The sequence below is a fragment of the Ooceraea biroi genome, chromosome 5 (genome assembly GCF_003672135.1).
Source record: "Ooceraea biroi isolate clonal line C1 chromosome 5, Obir_v5.4, whole genome shotgun sequence".
NCBI classification, from domain to species: Eukaryota; Metazoa; Arthropoda; class Insecta; order Hymenoptera; family Formicidae; genus Ooceraea; species Ooceraea biroi.
This window is the reverse complement of record NC_039510.1, coordinates 5,993,529-6,012,141: the sequence shown is the minus strand read 5'-3', so window position 1 is coordinate 6,012,141 and position 18,613 is coordinate 5,993,529. Positions and strand designations below refer to the sequence as shown.

At 42.4% G+C, this 18,613-nt stretch overlaps 3 protein-coding genes across 7 annotated transcripts; 2 read left to right on the top strand and 1 right to left on the bottom strand.

Moving 5' to 3' along the window:
• Nucleotides 1-2: 2 nt before the first annotated feature.
• Nucleotides 3-2,911, bottom strand: LOC105287137 (serine/threonine/tyrosine-interacting protein B). Of its 4 annotated transcripts, XM_011352606.2 has the most exons (6): nt 2,602-2,698; nt 1,656-1,790; nt 1,323-1,474; nt 1,052-1,240; nt 546-817; nt 3-430 (listed from the first exon to the last, which is right to left on the bottom strand). In XM_011352606.2, exons 1-5 carry the CDS (start codon nt 2,695-2,697, stop codon nt 550-552), a joined length of 840 nt encoding a protein of 279 aa, XP_011350908.2. In that variant the 5' UTR covers nt 2,698; the 3' UTR covers nt 3-430; nt 546-549. The 4 variants fall into 4 exon arrangements, with proteins under 4 accessions (XP_011350908.2, XP_011350914.1, XP_011350922.1 ...); XM_011352612.3 differs by having other exon boundaries at nt 3-817; nt 2,687-2,911; XM_011352620.3 differs by lacking the exon at nt 2,602-2,698 and adding an exon at nt 2,717-2,911 and having other exon boundaries at nt 3-817.
• Nucleotides 2,912-9,194: 6,283 nt separating this feature from the next.
• Nucleotides 9,195-12,335, top strand: LOC105287113. Of its 2 annotated transcripts, XM_026969518.1 has the most exons (4): nt 9,195-9,750; nt 10,078-10,140; nt 10,739-10,843; nt 11,473-12,335. In XM_026969518.1, exons 1-4 carry the CDS (start codon nt 9,463-9,465, stop codon nt 11,683-11,685), a joined length of 669 nt encoding a protein of 222 aa, XP_026825319.1. In that variant the 5' UTR covers nt 9,195-9,462; the 3' UTR covers nt 11,686-12,335. The 2 variants fall into 2 exon arrangements, with proteins under 2 accessions (XP_026825319.1, XP_011350857.1); XM_011352555.2 differs by lacking the exon at nt 10,739-10,843.
• Nucleotides 12,336-13,822: 1,487 nt separating this feature from the next.
• LOC113561968 lies at nt 13,823-15,642 on the top strand. Its single transcript, XM_026969659.1, has 3 exons — nt 13,823-13,893; nt 14,117-14,155; nt 14,810-15,642. The coding sequence occupies exons 1-3, from the start codon at nt 13,882-13,884 to the stop codon at nt 15,023-15,025; spliced, it is 267 nt and encodes an 88-aa protein (XP_026825460.1). The 5' UTR covers nt 13,823-13,881; the 3' UTR covers nt 15,026-15,642.
• Nucleotides 15,643-18,613: the final 2,971 nt, after the last annotated feature.

Here is an 18,613-nt window from a genome sequence, read left to right as displayed (position 1 = left end):
TTCGAAAATATCGTTTATATATTATTGTCGAATTTTTAAATAATAGTCCTAAGCAATTTATTGTTTCAATAAGTTAAAAGGTGAGGATTAACGTTGGACCTAACACAATTCTTACGTACCTTGTTAGATATCCTATTGACGTATTTTCTTTCTCAAAGTAGTCGCTTAATGATAGTTTTTCTAACTATTTTCCGGTTTTCTTAAACTATAAAATGAGACGCAACATGCTTTCTCATTTTGATTAACAACAAAACAATTTTAGATATTAATATTTTGCTCGCAAATATTAATAACGAGAATGTGTTGGCGTTGATACGAAGCTCAAGTAGATTCGCTTCTTTTAACTGTGCTATCGTATTTTCAACGTAAAAGAAATGTACTTGTGCGACTTGACGAAAACGATAAAATTTTCAGTTGCGATTTCAGTAAACTAAAATATTAAAAAGAATAATAAACAATTTTAACAAGGTAATAAACAGTCGTAAATACTTATTTTCAATTGAAGAAAAGAAAAATGCTAGAAGCTCAAGAAAACGCAGACCTACGTTTCTATAACGCGAGTCTTTGCTGGTAACTTTGGTCTCTTCCCTTCTTTAAATTATCATCGACTGTCCACTCTGTTCTCATATCCTCTATCGGAATATCGGAATCTACTTGATGGAACGTCCGTTTGTTGTGTTGACTCTCTAAGCTCTGCAGATTGTTTCCCAGCATTTTCTGCGCCCGATAGATCGGTTCATATTCTTTTAATTGCGTCATGAAGCTCTCGCTCGGGTTTATGCAGAATCTTCGCTGCTGCACTATCGTGTACGCGTGTCTAAAACACATTCATCGATTATCAATATAATTTCGTTCAATTGTTCGCAATTACTAGACACACTAGCGGATGTCGATAATGGAGGGGGGGGGGGGGTTTGACAAAATTATTTCGCATTTTCTTTCTAGATTCTTCAAACAGCAAAACTGATTTCTTTATTTCGGTTAAACCTCCCCCCCCCCCCCCCCCAAGATCCGCCAGTGACTAGACACATTGTTAAGAGACGAGATTTACTTCAAGTTAAGATCGTACGTTTCCATAACGTACGCTAGAACCAACGCAGCGGATCTGGAAATGCCGGCATTTCCATGAACGAGAACGCGTCCACCCGACCTTAAGCCTTCGTTGATGAAGAACTTGACCTTTTGAAAATGCTGTATGATATTCTCCGTCGCCGTATCGGCGATTTCCAAAACTAGATACCTACGGAAGATGCAACAAAACAGTAGAACAAAACTTAAACGAAATGATAAATTTGTTGGTGCGTTAAGAAAATTGAACATACTTGAACTGCTGAGGAAAGTTTGGTCTTATAAAGTTTGCCTCGATCGCATGCCTAACGCAGACTATATGCGTTATTCTCTGGTCTAATAAAGCCTGTAACTTGGAGCGGCTGGCAGCGCTGTACGGACCAAGGAACAAGCCAGGTACCACCTCCTGCAATGCACACGATATTTTAAATCGTTACATTAACATCAACAGTATTTATTATTATTAATTATATGAATTAATATAGAATATTAGTATCGTTCGTAATATAAATATTAAATTATTCTTCTTTTTCTCCAAGGACAGAATAGAGGCTTCTCAATCTGTACAATCAACGGTACATGCATACCTGCATATTCCTTCTCATTGTATAGGTCCATTCCTTCGATCCTTCTAACCAGTATTCATTGGGTAGTGAGCATTCCTGCGAGCAGTCTTGATCAAATCTTGCTCCGATGAGGTCATTTTTCATTGGATTGTTCCTCTGTAATATCAATCAATCGACCGTTTGAATCAATCCAAGAGACCCGACGTAAAGCGCACTCGCAATATACAATCACTATACAATCCAGAAACGAATTTCAGAAAGTTAACGCAAACATTTAGATTCGTATCTGAAAGTTTATGGTTAAATGAGGAAGAACACCATCATCATCGTATGATATGTGATATCGAACGTAGTTCCGAGAAGGTCCAACCTCCGATTCTTATGAATTCTTATAAATTCGGTGCGATTGTTCCAAATACTGCTAAATGAACATATTTAAAAGATTTATTGGCGCAATTAAAAATTAACTGAGATAATAATGATTATATATAAATGAAGCTAGGTTTTTGTGAAAAGGATAAAAAAGAAGCGGATAACCTAACCTATACTTGTTACCTATGTAGAAAATCTATGAAAAGATTGAAATAAATTAAAATACATAATATGTATTTAAATGTAATGTGGCTCCTGTACCACGAATTGCCACGAATGCGACAGGTGACAGGGGACGTGCACACGAGAGACGAGTGAGTGCACGCAACGAACGCTGTATCGACAATTGAAAATGAATAAAGCTATACCACAGATTCGCTACAAATGATAACAGATAAAATGATACATGCACACAATACTACAAAAAATGAAGAAATTCTGCTTCTCATGCCATCACAGTAGCCCAACTTGGCCTAATATAATCATTTTTAGCATTATCTCTAATTTGCCATTGCGTGAATAAATCTTTTAGATATGTTCATTTAAGAGTATATGGGACAATCTCACTGCATTTCATGAAAACAGGAAGATGGACCTTTTTGGAACTGCAGCTCGTGATGTCATAGATTGTTGATCGATGTAACCTCGTCATTCGATGCCTCCGTTTCATGTATACATACTTGATATTCATCGAAAAACATTGGGTGTACCTCGTCGCGAGGACCGCCGTTGTTGCAACCCACCGACAGCATCACTAGCAATTTTGCGGCAAGCACAACAATCGGAAGCTTGCGAGCTGTCAGAAAATTAAGACGCCGCGATCACGCTACTTTTTTCGTAATGACCATTCGCCTCGATACTCGATAGCGATGCGCGAGCCGCGCTCGCGAGGCCATATCTTCTCCTAGACGCGACACCCTCTAGCGGCGAACGAGAATAATATTATATTATTGTCTATCATAATCAGTTGTTTTTATTTTTTTAAATCATTTTTGGTACACTAATTACTCGGGAGAGTTTGCAATTTATCAGATGTGCAAATTAATTTGTTGTTTTTTTTTAAGAAACTCAGTCTTTATTTAGTTTCTTTTTCTCGAAAGAGGATTCGTTAGCTGCCCGATAGATGGAGAAAAGTACGTATTACAAAATGATAGCGAATATATCGAAGATTGATAGTTTATTATTCTTTTGTAACAAAGGCTCAATTCCTTCAATAAAAGTACCAAATTAATTTGCACATCTAATAAATAAATAAATAAATAAATAAATAAATATATACAGAGTGTCGCAGACTTAGCGTATAACCCGTTAAGGGGATCCTGGAGTGGCCAGTGAACTCCGTCGCGGCGTCTGAATTACCGGCGGAATCGATGATTTTCCCTGTATTTTCTTTTTATTGAATTCACAGAATGAAAAATCCTTTTCCACGATGAAAGTACACACAATAATGTAACGTGAAAAGCAGGATTTAACTTTGCAAACGGAAAAAAATCACAATTTTTGATTCAGCCACGATTTCACAGGCATACGTAGGCACGAAATGATCACGAATCTTTCTGCACTAATTACTTTGACACTAGGCTTCTAAACTCATTTCTAAAAGCTTCCCCATATTCTTTCATTTTGTTCCGTCCTTGCGATTATCGAACTTTGGCCACACAAACTGCAAAACATTTATATTAAGAACATTAATGTACGAGGTGACGTCACAATAAGCCGATAATAAAACTGTAAATTGTTTTTTGTCGTTTTTAACATAAAGTCGAGTATATTTCTTTGTATACTTTAATCGTGGAGAAGGATTTTTCATTCTATACAATCATTAAAGAGTAATTGGTACAGTAAGATCGACCAGGATCCCCTTAAGATAGATTCCTGAATTAATTTGGAAAGGAAAATTTTAATATCAAAATGTCGAGACTACTATAGTTTTTACACGGAAAAGTTTTAAGTTCACTAGTCAATTTATCAAAATTTCGCGCGGTCAGGGACATCGCGTATCAAATAAAGGACCCTTCCACAACAATGCACTCAATTCGATATTAGATAACACTTAAGAAATTGTTATTCACTTAATTTCTTTGTACAGTGTTCGCAAGACCGACGAATATCGGGACGATAATAGTCAAGTGTCGCGGAAGGGTCCTTTCGATATGCGATGTGCCGAGGGGGAACTTTATACCTTTCCTTTTTTTAAAATTTTGTGTTTATTTAATTTATATATTCGTTTTTATGGCTCGTTTATACGTACTTGTCCTATTGTTTATATCGTGACTGGATTGCATAATTTTCGTTATCAAAATTTAATATATTACACGTACACATCTACACTATAATCCGCGCGTACAATGGATTTAGTTTCTTATTTTGTATTATTATTAAATAATAACGCGAATAAGGAAATGTTCGAAACTTGCCGGAGAGTAGAAAATTGCATATTTGGTTAAAACTAATAGAACTAATCAATATGATAATAAATTTACTCGTGGCCAGCATAGCATATACTTTCTATATCACATTTTTCGAATAATTTAGTCGACAAAAATGTTTAGGCAATCAAAGAGCGCTTAACATTTAACAGTTAACGATCGCATTTCATATTTGATTACACGTAATCACGTAATTATGGACTCTAATTGTCATTGTTATTATCAGAGTTTTTCAATTTTGGCAGAGATGCTGCCTGCTGATTCCTCGGAAAATGATGTTCTTTTCATGTCTGAATTACGCGGCGGCGCGCTGTTAGCCGCAATTTAGCCGTGATACAATCAACAATCTGCGAGGTGCTCGACAGATAGATTTGAGGAAACCGGAACTGCTGGTTTTGGCTATGTTAGGTCGAAAAGGGGGGCACGGGCGATGCAGTTTACCAACTGTTTAATGCGTTTTACGACGCGCTTTTCTGGTTGCGGTAACCGGCGCGGCGGCACGTTTTCTTCCGGGGTATGGTGCGGTCTTATTTCGATCGCGCCAACGCCACGCTTTCGCGGCATTGGGATATACAGAGAACGCGAAAGTGATCGCTACGGCGGAAATTACGATATCCCGTGCGCGCGCTTCGGTGTACACGTTTCTGAATCGCACTTTTACTTTCGATCGTACTTCCACGTAGTCGATTTAACGCGAAAAGTGAAAATCGAAGAATTCTTTTATTCTTATCGTACATCTCTGTTTCAATTGCAACCGCGACGGCGACGCAAGGAAATTCATTCACCGCGGGATGAGAATCAGGATACGAAATTTGTACTATCGCGTATCTCAGCCGAGAGGTCGGATTCATTTTCTCGGTTCACATACCTTTGCGGAATCTGGCTAAATTACGCGGTAACGTTTCCCCGCGGAGTGAATAGCGCTCGCTATAAATCGCTGAAGGGTATCGGATAGCACCACCCATTTTGCCACAACCGTGCTATTTCGCGCAAGCATCATTTGCCACTTTCAAAGTCATCGCTGGCTCGAAAGTTGTAATTATAATGAAAGACGAGGAGCGACCGCTTACGCGGCTCTGCTTGCCGGATCGCTCATGGAGATTGAGAGATTAGGGATATCGGTTTTCTGAAAAAGAGATTTTCCGGTCTATCGCTCGATTGATCGGAGTTTCATGGTGTTCCAAGTCGATGGGTCGGGTCGGCACATCGAGCTACGGCGGTGCTCGTTGCTCCAGATTTGCCGCGTCCAAGGATGGCGATTGCGCCACGATCTCGGTGCCCCACGGCTACGCGGATTCCCATATCTGCGAGGAACGCGAGCGTGCGACAACGTCACTCTCGCCTAGAAAGTAAAGTTCCACGTGGTTTCGTCGACATTCATGTCAGGTTTCATGAAGCTCTAATCATTTAATTAAGCTCGGGCATTCTGACTGAATCGTAACGGACATCCGCGAGCGATCCGACAACTTTGAACGCTCAAGAATTTGCCTTATCGTGTTTTCTCGTTAAGAGCGAATTGGTGCGGACCCTAGTCTCGACGAATATCCATTTCTCGGATTGTAGTTGACTATTCACGCAAATGAAACTGCTCCGCTCAGTTTTCTACGTAGTCCATTGGGAAAGATAAAAAATCTTAACGATTAGTTCGTTAATTGAATTGAAATTTAGGAATTATTTAAATTCCAGATTTCGATGACGATTAAACGTTTACGATTCCTCTAATGGTCATCCTTTGACGCGAATGTGGAGCGCTTGGCTCGACTTGGCGGACATAAAAACCAATCGTCGTCGACATTGCACGTTGCGTTTGATGAAAAAAAACAAAAAACACGGCGTCATCGATTGGCATTCCGGTCGATTGCCAAGATCGCGATTCAACGGAGGCATCTGACAATTGTTTCCCCGTGTCTGCCTTTAATCTAGAAACACCGCGTCACAATAGCGTCGCGTAGTTTTTCTTCAAAATTAAATGGTTGAAAATTGAATTCGGTTATATTATTATATATTAATACGATAAATAGAAATACTAAAGGAGGAGAGGGATTTTCTTGCGTCTGTATATCAGGCTGTATATTTCTTTTTTCAACGAAAGCTTTTTACACAATATTGCCTTACATGTAAAGAAAGAGAGTGTTGCTTCTTTCTAAACGATATTCCCATCGATATAATTGTTTGCGTATATTTCCGCGTGTTGGTACGTGTTTCGCTACCGTGCGAAATTGCTTCTCTATGCAATCGCAGTCGAGGAACACAATGCAACGTTATACAAGCCCCCGTAAACGGTTAATAACAAGCAAAATCGAAATATCAATGCATCGAAATCACGTTGGTGAAAACGTTCGTGGCGTGGTTGGCACTCGCGCGAGCTACAATTTAATGATCGTTCGCGTAGTCGGGTCCGTTATCTCCGCTTATTCGATTCGATTCCGGTTTTCACGGTCGGAAGCGCATAAAACGTGACTCGCTCAGTTATGATTCACTCGATGATTCGTGCGCTTATTAATCGGCGATTACGACATCCACCTTAGCGTTTTCTCGCAAGTGCAATGCATCCTTACCAGTGAGTCTTGCGACTTGGCAGACGCGAGAGGAAACTGCAGCGAGAGATTAATTGTGCAAGATAAACCGATTCGATTAACGTACCATGTATTGCAAGCAAATCCGTTTCGTTCACGCGCGAAGGAGATCGGCTTATCGTTATCCGCGGGCAGCGAACGTAACGATGCACGAATTGCAGCAACGCGCCCTCCACGGCGCGGCGGGGGAAAGCACGTTCGAGCTGCGCGGTGCAGTGGTGCATGGAAACGGGAGTAACTGGAATTTTCGAATTTATAATTCTCAACTAAGAGGCACACCCACCTTTTTGATTTTTTATATATTCGACTGCTACTGCTACACGCCATTGGTACACCATAGATCTATACGTCTATGTAGTACACGTGTTTCTATTTATATCGATATCTCGCACACAAGACGATACGAAATGATTACTTGACGATATGAAATGAACGCACAGTACTTTTCTCCAACACACGCGCGATTTCCCGGAACGTTTGACGGATCGTGTGGTTTCCGGCGCGATCTCCCTCGGGCACCACTGTACGGTGCAACGTGAGCGCATTAATATATTTCTTGCGCGCCCGTTACACCGACGGGCACGACGCGGACGTGTCCATCTCCCTCTCGCTCCTGATCTCTTTCTTCATCTACAGATCCGAAGCGAGCACAAACGCGAGCGAGACGCGAACGTTACAAAATAATGGGAATCGTTAAACTTTCGAGGTTTTGCAACGATTCTACTTGGACGACGCGACGTACCAATATCCGCGGTGGCGGGGTCGTTCCGCACATGCACTCGCGAGAAGTATAACGGATAAAACGTGCTCGCTCGGGGTTGCGCAAACCTCGCAGGCCCGCAGAGCAGCAGCTTTTATACCGAGTAAACGAGACCGTCGGCCTTAGCCCAACCGGTGGCTAGGCATAATTGCTAATCGGTCGAAAAAAGCGCGAGCGACAGCGCAAGAACGCAGGGGAGTGCGCTTTTATCGCGCGCGCCGAAACGACGATTTCGCGCTATTTACGTCTCCTCTGGAGAGAGTAAGGGAAGATAGAGAAAGATTTATTCCGATGTGACCCAGAACTAAATGCGTTCACGGCTATAACCACCTCTGCTAGCTCTCTCGCGTTAGTTGCGAAATTAGCCTTGCTCGTAAAACGCGCGCTTATTGGACCCCGAGGGTGAATGACGCACACGGGGAGAATTGGTAAAACTACTGTACTTGTGAGGAAAAAAGCTGCACGGAACGTGCCAAAATGTATCGACGGATTTCGCAATGCGGCCAAAAGGAACGGATTTAATAAAGTAAGTAAGACAGTTGTAGAAGTCTAAGAGGTCTCTTGGAGGAGTGCGCCAAAAGGTTTTCACAGTTGAGCGTTTCAGATCCGATCGTATCACATATTGCTTAATTAGTCCACGCGGAGTAAGTCCTATTGTTAGCACAGTGTGCACGTGCACCCGGAGCAATTCTCAGAGCAATTATTATTTCGACACGAGTCCAGCGAAACGAATGACTAAGAATAGAATGAAAAAGATCACACGGTTTTCCTGAGCGCCTATCAAAGAAACGCAGATTTCGCTATCGCAAAATTGATATGCGTGCACACAGAGCGGAATTATGTGCCACGTAAATCAATTAAATTTCGATGGAGAAACCATGGTTTTATGGTGAACAAAATTTTATCGCCATCCGAAGGAAACGGTGGAACGGATAAGCGCGCGAGATCATTCCTCAGTCCTTTTTCAGCCCCGATCGAGATAAGAGATCGATTGTCGCGGTTTCGTTCTCCTTCGTGCCATGTCGATGGTATCTTACGCCACCGGGTCTCACGCTAGCGTCTTCGCACAAGCTGCGCCTGGAAAACTCGTACTTGCGAAATTCAAATAACGTCTGGCATTCGCGTAACCGCGATGCGTTCTGTCGCCATATATACAATAGCGCGGTTTCCCGGAATGCATATCGTAATAATTATGTTATTATCCCAGAATTATCTGCAATAGTAATTGATTGCTTCGAGTCTCGCGCGCGCACGATCATGGTGCACGACGATGGTGATATTAAATAAGAATGCTATAACAGCAGTCACGTACACGTGAGTAGAATTTCTGAAAAAATCCACGTTCAGGCGTAACAGGGCGTACATGTCGATGGAGCTGATTAGGTCTAGGGAAATGTCGCGGTAAGCGCTTGGGAAAGAAAATGTTCGGGTTTTTGCAGCTTTGCGCAAGGTAAACTGCACTTATAAAGCAGCCTGAACAGTTGTTTAAAGGAACAAAAATATCCAGTTCCGTTAAGCTTAAGCATCTCGCAGATTTTCGTATCACCGCAATCTTGCAAAGATCTAGCTACCGCGGCGTTTAATCGCGTGCCGTTCTTTACTCGAGAGCGACGTGCAGACCTGCACCTTGTTTCAAGAAACCAGGTTAATGACGCGTAGATTTCGCTCGGGGTCCTTGACGATCCTCTTCGATGGTCCATAGTCAGCATCCTCGAGTCGTTGTCACGATACCGGAAGTCGAGCCGATTGTCTCTGATCTAGTTCCCAATAAGGGATCCGAAAGGGTCAATAGTAGTATTGGTGAAAGGGGTCCGCATCCGAAGCGGTGCAATCGTCGGCGTGCCCCCGCCTCATCCCTGGGCCCCTCTGGGCCTAGGCAGGGCCTTGCTATAAAAGCATACCGCGTCGCCCCTCGAACACGTAGTGTTTCCCCGCGTAGCGCACAAGAAAAACTCTCCTCATACACTATGAAGTTCTTCGTAAGTTTCTCCTTGCAGCATAAGGCGCAGGAAGTAAAAGTTTACCATTGTGGGTCTCGCGAGAACGTAATCCACTTGCGAACTGCTTAACGAAATTTATATCATAGCGATTATTGCGCAAGTTTTGCATTTGTGTAATTTTCTACAACATAAAATAAAATCCAATGATATACCTGTAATGTATTGCGTATTAATACATTAAAATTAAATAAAATGTAAATCGTTAACTTTATTCAGTTCGAAATGTTATTTCTAATAATTAATAGTTTGACGTTTTTAAATGCGTTAGATTAAATCGTGCTGCATTATATTGTTGCGTCGTTGCAGATTGTTCTGTTCGCCGTTGTGGCGGCCGCCAGTGCCGGAGTCATCTATGGACACCACGATCCAGTGAGTATATGAAAAGCTCAAAAGATTCGAGCCTCATAGTTAATAAACCTCGGATCATTCGAACTTCATTGGACTTGGCTCCTAACAAAGGAATGCATCTTAAGAAGGTGTCTCTACACACGATAACACGAGCCTTCCTAAATAATTATCTCTACAGAAAAAAAAAAACATCCTCACAGATGACTGATCTTTTCTACTTTTCTTTCTAATCTCTCCTTAAGTAGGATATTCCTATAGACTTTTTAATATCTCTCAATTACGTTTTCAAACTGATTCTGCGAGAGATCATCACGGGTTCGTCGAGCATGCTACTTTGCGTTTAACTCTTCGATCGTGAGCTTGAACTTTTACGACTTCTCTCATCTGTCGTCTCTTCATCTTCTTCATGCCTGGTTTACCATCGCGTGTGACTGACCGACCAACATCACAGCGACTCTCCTATTCGATCGATTAAAATATCTATCTGTCTCATCAACGACTCCTCTGGCAACCGAGTAGCTTTGAACGTACTCGGCGGGAAAGTCACTTCACGTAATACACTTGGCCGATTAAAGTTGATCGATCTCGATCGTATGAGAGTACTGTTTGACGCACTCAGATCGTGCAACCCTGGGTGGTGGCTCCTGTGGTGCACGCTCCTTCGCCCTGGGTCGCACCTGCGCCCAACTACGTCAAGATCGCCGCTCCGGTGGCGTATCCTAAGGTAATGACGGTGATACTGACGCAACGGATGCGATGTCTTAGTATTAATTACGAGATCTGGGACGATGGATAGAAATTCAGAATAATTGGAAATTGCAAGAAACGCCGAACAAGAAACCAAGCTACTAAACACTGTGATTTCGTGCCACGTCGTCAATCACGCTCCGACTTCCGTCTTAACGACTGGCCGATTTCTAATGTTACGTTGCGTTGCGTGATCCAATTGGTAGTTACGCGTCTTTCTTATTTGCTTGCGTTGCAGCTCAACCGGCAACAGAACATAAAGTGTTCGCGATCGTTAGCTAATTGGATCTCCTGCCTAATCGGAGACTTATAAAAGGGGCTGTGGCGTAACTCTGCGCCTTCAATTGCGCTGAAATGCAACCGATGCAATTTACGCAACGTTTGTTCCGCCTCCAAGTTGCATAATAGTAACAACTATCCCGGATTCCGTTTCCGTCATTTCGGGGTTCAGAGACTGATTTCCCAATTATTCCGGAAAAATTCAATTTTAACGGAAACGGAAAAGATAATTTTCATGAAATTCTAGTAATTATTCTGATCGTTGTAATTACATATATTTCTGTATATTAATAATTTATGATATTAATATTATTATTTGCTGTGCAGCATGTTACTCAGGTGCTCAACGTCCAGAAAACGCCCGACATTCCGGCCTCGTATCCGTCACCCCTGAACATCAAGCTGCCACATACCGCGGTCACCAAAATACATTATTCCGATTCTTATGTTCCACATCCGCATCTCGTCGGCGTCGAGCATTACGTTCCCGCTCCGGAACCCGCCATCGACGTTGTCAAGGCGCACGGACACGGCTGGTAGATACGGAGCCCCCTACTTGATGATACCCGCTAAACTCGCTGGTCCCAGAGTGGTCCTTACCGAACCAGTAGTCATCCCGCGAGACCAGGATATTAACAAATAATCACAGAACGATGACAGCAGACAACTTCGTCGATGCACGTTTCGATCCCCCTCTCTAGGCAACCTCTCCCATTCTAGAAAACAAGAAGAATTCACCGACTTTCATTCAGGCAAAACGAACAGAACGAGATTATTCCAAGACTATCGAAGACTACGGGAATCAATTTTTTTCGAGCGGAAAATCTTAGCGAGTCTCAGGAGAGAAATGAAAATCTTGGACCACCCGCGGATCGCAGACCAGGCAGCCAGACTCGAGAGAAAAACTTGTCTCGATTTTATCTTAGAACTGCATATGACACACCTCCAACAACATTCACGAACGGATACACCTGCGCCTTTTCCTGTTCCTTTCCATCCTGTTCCTTTCTCGTCTCAGCATCGAAATTTCCGTGCGGCAATTGTGATATTGAAGAAGACATCGCAACATCAGAGAGAGCGTTTTTTTCTCCTCACCCCCTTCTTTTTGGATACCGCCCCCCATTGTATTTCTCTGACCGCAGCAACACTTTTATTTATTTTCTAATAAAAGTTGATTTGTGATAAACCAGGAATCATGTTGGTATTTTTCATTCGACTATCCCGTAAATCACGTTTCCTTCCAGTTTTTTCCCTTCTTTTTTCCTGTACTTCTTTCTTATTTTTTTCTCCGATCGATTACATTGCCCAGTTGCAACGAAGAAATTGCAAAATGCTCGCGTGCGGAACGCATGCAAAACATGTTGTGCAATATGTATTTTCGAAGGGATGTACACACATGCTATACCGTTTTATACATTTCCTCTCGATTTTTCTGGACGAGCTGCATTCTAAAAGTTTCCAGAAGCAGTCATGTGTAACAAAATACAGATAGTCGTGTACAAGTCAATATGCTGTGACGAGGTTGCGTTTAAATGTCTGTGAAAGTTTGCCGCAAACTGGATCGTTCTAGAAAAACAGATTTAATTAAACACGTAATTAAAGAATTGGGGCAATTACAAAATTGTTTGTTAACGAAACAATCCGTTTTAATAATGAATTAAAAATCATGCAACTATGATACGGTTTATTGTATAATAGCTCTACTAGTATGTACTATTGTGTAAAATACATTTAAAATTTATAAATCAACATTGCCGATATGTGTACAGTATATTAACGCGTGTTAAATCGCATGATAAATCATGTGACAAAACTTTGTCGTTGAAAGAGTACGTAATGTCGTTTTTTATTTCGAAAGATTTTAATGTCATCTTTTGAATCCTACATTGTAAGACAAATAACTCACACGGTAGACATTGAAATGAAAGCAGGATTAAAAGAATGGAGTGAGTTGAGCGATTATTATTAATTTATGAAACGACTAGAAGTTTCAACTACGGCTTTTTCTGATAAAATGTATAATAAATAATACCTCATCTATAATTTGTACGTATGTACTAGGAATAATATAATATAAAACACCGTGCACACGCGCAGCATGGCCAAACAGAGACAACAGAAAAGATGGAAGAATTAGTCGAAGAATTAATTTAGGATTCATTAAAATTTCAAAGACATATGGAAGGAAACTAAATGGTCAGTTTCGTGCTAGAGCATGGATGAATTCTTCCACGCAATCTTGCGAAACTCAATACTTCAAATACTTCAAGATACGAAGTACAGCGATCTTGCATATCATTGTCAAGCTAATCACTGTGATTTAGCGGCACGATTTAACGCTTTAACTGTTCTTTATTCATGCGGCGTACAACTTATCTCGTCACGCACTCGCGTTCACACTCACCGGTGTTTTAACAAACTAGATTACGAATTAACGATGACAGTATATCGTCTGCTATGGCCATCTTTAGCATTTTCGAGGGTGTCGTTGCAGTGTCGAAATTGTCGGAAGCGTGACAAGGTGTGACGTTGCACTTGGGCGGGCACCCGCTAAAGGGGGGCTCGAAAGGGTCGTGTGGTTGGTGAAAGGGGTCCGTGTGACGTGCAACGTCGTGCCCCCGCCTGATACCCTGAGAGTGGGCCCAGGCTTGGGCAGGGCTCTGCTATAAAAGCATACCGCGTCGCCCCTCGAACACAGTGTTTGCCCGCACGCAAAGAAAACCACCGCTCGTCATCATGAAGCTTTTCGTAAGTTTTCCCTTCGCTTGTACTGGCTTGACCACATCGATCTTACGCTTCTATCCTTATTTTATTTGCGCGCGTTTGCAGTTGTACAATCGTAGACGTACGTTTATGAAGAAACAGAATAAATTTTATTTCAGTGTCTTTTACGAAATTTTAATTGCGAAACTTTTGAAACTCGGAATACTTTGCATCGATCGTTGCGTCAAATTATGTTCTCTCATTACAGATTGTTCTGTTTGCCATTGTGGCGGTTGCCAGCGCTGGAGTAAGTATCTTTTGGAACAGCCAATTTCGATATTTTTCTTTCCCTTTACGATTAGTTATCGTATCATAACTCTTATATCTGTGATATTTGCGCACCACTTTCCTTTATCGTATTAAAAATTTATTCGCTAATCATTAGGAAACTCCATATGTTCCATGCAAACATTGCATGTCGCAGAGTACTTTAGCAATTAAGTTCACCAGAAATGTTGCGCGTGTCTTGTATTAGAGTTTGTTTTTATACGGCACATACATGGTAACCTAATCGTATAGTACAGTGCTAAATTGTGTAATTACAGAGAGCTTTTTTTTTTTTAATATCTGAACGATATCGATATTTACTTCTTACCTACTTCTTAGCGATTTAAATTCAACTTTACGTTGAAATCCAGTTAGAATTGCACTAAAACGAGCTCACGCTCGTTTACGCAATATTTCCCGTCTAGCAATTCCCGTTATAGTTGTTCAAGCATTCTGAATTGTTATTCTCGGTCTTACGTTCTCGCGATCGCTTTTCCGAGGATCGTTACCATTCTCCAGACTACGAAATTTCTTGCGGAACTATTTTATGAACTCTCTAATAGAATAATTATTGTTGCTGTAGATTTTGAATTTTAATATTGAATTAATCTACTTTTCTCTTGGCCTTGTTTAGTACCACGCGGAGCACATCCATGTTGGTGGTGGACCCAACATCCCGGCCCTGAAAGCCGCTCCGCTCGCTCTTCATGGCAATGATCACACCACCCGCATCCACTACTCTGGCCCATATGTAGGGCATCCGCACTTGGTCGGTGTTGAGGAGTTCAAGGCGGCCCCGAACTACGAGCCCAGCGTCACCAACGTGGCTGTCCACGGACACGGCTGGTAGATCCAAACGCTCGAGCCAGCAGACCCGCTGGTCCGGGGTGGTCCACGCCGAACGCGTTATCCTGAGGCTGATATGAACTGCGAATCAGCGACCACCATGATTGGTGAACGAGAAACATCGGACACACTCAAAAGCCTATCGAAACAATTTTCTAAGGCTAGGTGTATTCGATCCCCGCGCGAAACCGAGGATTCCTCCGGTCCGAGGTTCGAGACTCACGGGGACGCATTATTGGCAGATCGAAGTGCAATTCGACTGCTTCAGGATAGCCGCATAGGCTCTGGGCCACTCGAGGACCGCAATATCGCAGAAAGACCAGGCAGTCACAAATTTGAAAGAAGCCTTCCCCTCTCATTTCTTCTCTTTTCGTTTTACCTTGACGCTACATATGACACGCATCACACACGTACAGCGACGAGCAATCAGGCCCCTTTCCCGTTTTCCCTTTCGATTATCCATCTCATTCTGTCGATGACAAAATTCTTGTGCGGCATATTGTAGAAGAGACCACAACATCAGAGCGGCCATCTCTTCCCTTTTTCCACCATTCGTTCTTCGGCACCAACCACTTTTATTTATTTTGTAATAAAAGTTGATTTTTACGTCTTGTGATAAAATCAGGCGTTTGTCTTATTTAATCATCCAATGTAACATCCCTTCGTAATTGCGTGCTCGAGGTCTCGCGCGTGGCAAACACGTGCCACGCTCGCGATCACTTGGAAAATTAGACCAAATAAAATAAGAATAAACAACAATCTACAAGGCACAAATACGTATAAAGCAATTAAAGATACGCGCGATAAGTCTATTAAAAGTTGCATTAGACGGTAACGATTTCTATATCATATCGCTTCCGTTTGCTTCGTGGGAGGAGCTCTTCTCGTACGTGGAAACTCTACATGAAAAGCCACGACGCGAATCAATCTAACGTCGCCGGGCAACCGGTCGTCCAAACAGAAGCACCCTAAAGCTGTCTCCAACGATGGTGCGATGGATGCCGTCGGAAGCCGCGATGCAGCAATCGTGTCCGTTTTCGATCACACGCACAATCGTCTCGACGGTCGTCTCTTAGCTAAGTGGTTCTAAAGTGTCGTTGAAAAAAATCAAGCGGTATGCTTGGCAAATCCAGGGCAATGTATTAATCTCTCTTGGTTCCTGGAATCGCGCTTGTGGTTGCACTGCAATCGCATCTGTGATTTCAGCACGTTGGCACTTTTCTGCGCTAGTTTTACGAGTATCTTTACGAGGTTCGCTCCGTTCTTTCGGGAAACGCGAGAGCCGCTCGGTGCCGCTCTTGCCCCCAGGAAAGCAAAGGAAAGGAAAGGGGCGATTAGACGTATTTTGAAAAAAAATTTCGTTTTGCGAAATAGGCGAGATGGAAGCGTCTGATATCCGATATCGCACGTCAATCGTTTCGCCGGACGTATATCCTCGGATATAAGGCGATTACGAGCGCTTTGCTCTAGCTGGCTCTAGCTGGCTCTAGCTGGCTCTAGCTCGCGAATACGTACATTGCGCAATCCTTTCAGCTCCCGTAATCCAGCTGGTGCGCATAACGTGTTACGTTCCCCGTGAGTTCCGACTAGAATTCTCGCACGCTCGGAAGGGAAAGCACTCGTTGCACGCTAGTGAATGCAACGCTTTTGCTTTTCAGACTTGAGAACTTTTAGATTTCATTAGAAAAATCAAGCTAAATTCATATAGCTAAGACGAGAGAACAATTGTGTGAAATGGAATTGAATCTGTAATTTCTATGTAAGAGAAGCTGGATAATTTATAGATTGTCACGCCATTGTCATTATCACATTTGCAAGATACATGCATAGTGTGTGCGGTAATGGAGGCAGAATTTTATCTGTTTTCTAACATAACGTTAAAACAGACGCGACGGTATTCTACCAGGAATTTATATAGTCTCGATTCAGTTTCAACTGAAATGGCACGAGCAGGCGATTTGCATCAAAGTGAACGTTAACCGAACGTGCCGTGTCGGAGAATCGATTTTGCCCACCCACATAATTATGCGGCTTAAGTTGCTCGGAGAATTTCAATTTTTCTGCCGAGACCGGGGAATGCAGAACGCCGCCGATCCTTTCCTTATAAAACATCGCCGCGAGCTGGAATAGCTCAGAGCGGCTGACTAGCGAATATGCAATTATCAGAACTGCAACGGGCAATGCGCGTATCGAGTCTTTTTTAAGCCGATCCTTTTTGTTTTGCGTGCGAGTAGCCTGGCCGTTTCCCAAGTTTGCGACGACGAGGAGCCAAGAGGAGATGATCTCCAAAATATAGTTTCCAAAAAGATTCGATCGGGCAAAGTGTATTACCTATTACGATTGCGCAATGCTGCTCGATAAAAAGCCGAAACTTGCACTACTTATGTCGTGCTACCACTCGAATCCATTCCTACTGATGAATCCGTATGCACGATCTCTTGATCTTCAGTTGATAGCCATCAGCGAAACGTCCTGTGCGCGAACCGGTTGGCACCGCGGCATATCTCTCGTTCGTTTTAATTCAGCCACTGTTAACGATCACAGGCTCGAGTCGGGCAATAATCATTCGTGCGTAGAGCGTAGTTAGCCCGTGTGAGCGAGCGTGGCGTACTAATATCTAAATAATTTATATTCACGAGCATTTAATTAGGTTCCTAGCTCGCTGAGCTTGCCAGTAGCACATACCGCGAGATCATAAATCTCGATTACTATTCCGACGAGCGTATCCTTTGATCTCAATCGCGCATCAACTGTTAAAACACCCGTGTCTCAAATCGTGATTAGATCGTGACCTAAGTTTCGAGTTTGCGGCTGCTCCTTGATTACGTGTTATTGCCAGGGTAATAAACAGTTGTACTATTCGCAGATTCTTTAGCTTCTTCGCTACGAGCTGTTCTTCTTCAATGCTTTCCGATTTCACGTTTAGCGAATACACGATACTTGTTCGAAACCGTTCGACGTGAATAATGAATGCAGCATGCGGTGCATTACGTAGTTCGCGTTGTTCGATGCTTTCTCCTCGTAATAAATGTTTTTTTCCGCGCGGATAGACGGTGTTTCCTTGCTTACAGCACCGAGGCCTTAGAGCACGCGGTCCCTTTCCTTCTCTCTTCAGAAACAGCCTGTTTAATGTAATTGTATGCATCATATTTTTAGTTTAATCGTGTGCATGCCACTTTAAATAAATTAGGAAACTTGATACTTTGCCGTCTTCGTAGGAAGCGGCTCGTAGCAAAGAATTCGGATTACATAAGTGAGCGCTCCGCGATTACATCGAGGAAGTCTTTCTACGCGAATGGGGCTTCCTAATAGCGTCACTATAGCTAGCAAGTAAAATCCAATTCTACTCGCGTTCTATATCACAGTAATAATTGTTAATCGTATCATTCGTTTAATACAATCGCCAGATACGATCAATCGACAGGCGGATTTCACTTTGCGCAAGATGGAAGTAACAGAAATCGAATTGCAAAATTACCGTAAATTTATATCCGACTGTAGAAAATCACGCATCGAATAGTATAATTTCGTCGAATAATAATGTATGTACAAAAAACAAAACAGTTAATTATCATCTGCATAAGATCAGTTC

Bases quoted from the DNA above. Each gene is read 5' to 3' on its own strand.
- LOC113561968 (XM_026969659.1), top strand. The intron at 14,156-14,809 runs GTAAGTATCTTT...GGCCTTGTTTAG, and splicing joins TGGCGGTTGCCAGCGCTGGA to TACCACGCGGAGCACATCCA.
- LOC105287137 (XM_011352606.2), bottom strand. From the start codon at position 2,697: ATGAATATCAAGTATGTATACATGAAACGGAGGCATCGAATGACGAGG. The intron at 1,475-1,655 runs GTATGCATGTAC...TGTGCATTGCAG, and splicing joins CAATGAGAAGGAATATGCAG to GAGGTGGTACCTGGCTTGTT. The intron at 818-1,051 runs GTAAATCTCGTC...AATGTGTTTTAG, and splicing joins ACGTACGATCTTAACTTGAA to ACACGCGTACACGATAGTGC.
- LOC105287113 (XM_026969518.1), top strand. From the start codon at position 9,463: ATGGTCCATAGTCAGCATCCTCGAGTCGTTGTCACGATACCGGAAGTC. The intron at 9,751-10,077 runs GTAAGTTTCTCC...GCGTCGTTGCAG, and splicing joins CATACACTATGAAGTTCTTC to ATTGTTCTGTTCGCCGTTGT. The intron at 10,141-10,738 runs GTGAGTATATGA...TGACGCACTCAG, and splicing joins TCTATGGACACCACGATCCA to ATCGTGCAACCCTGGGTGGT.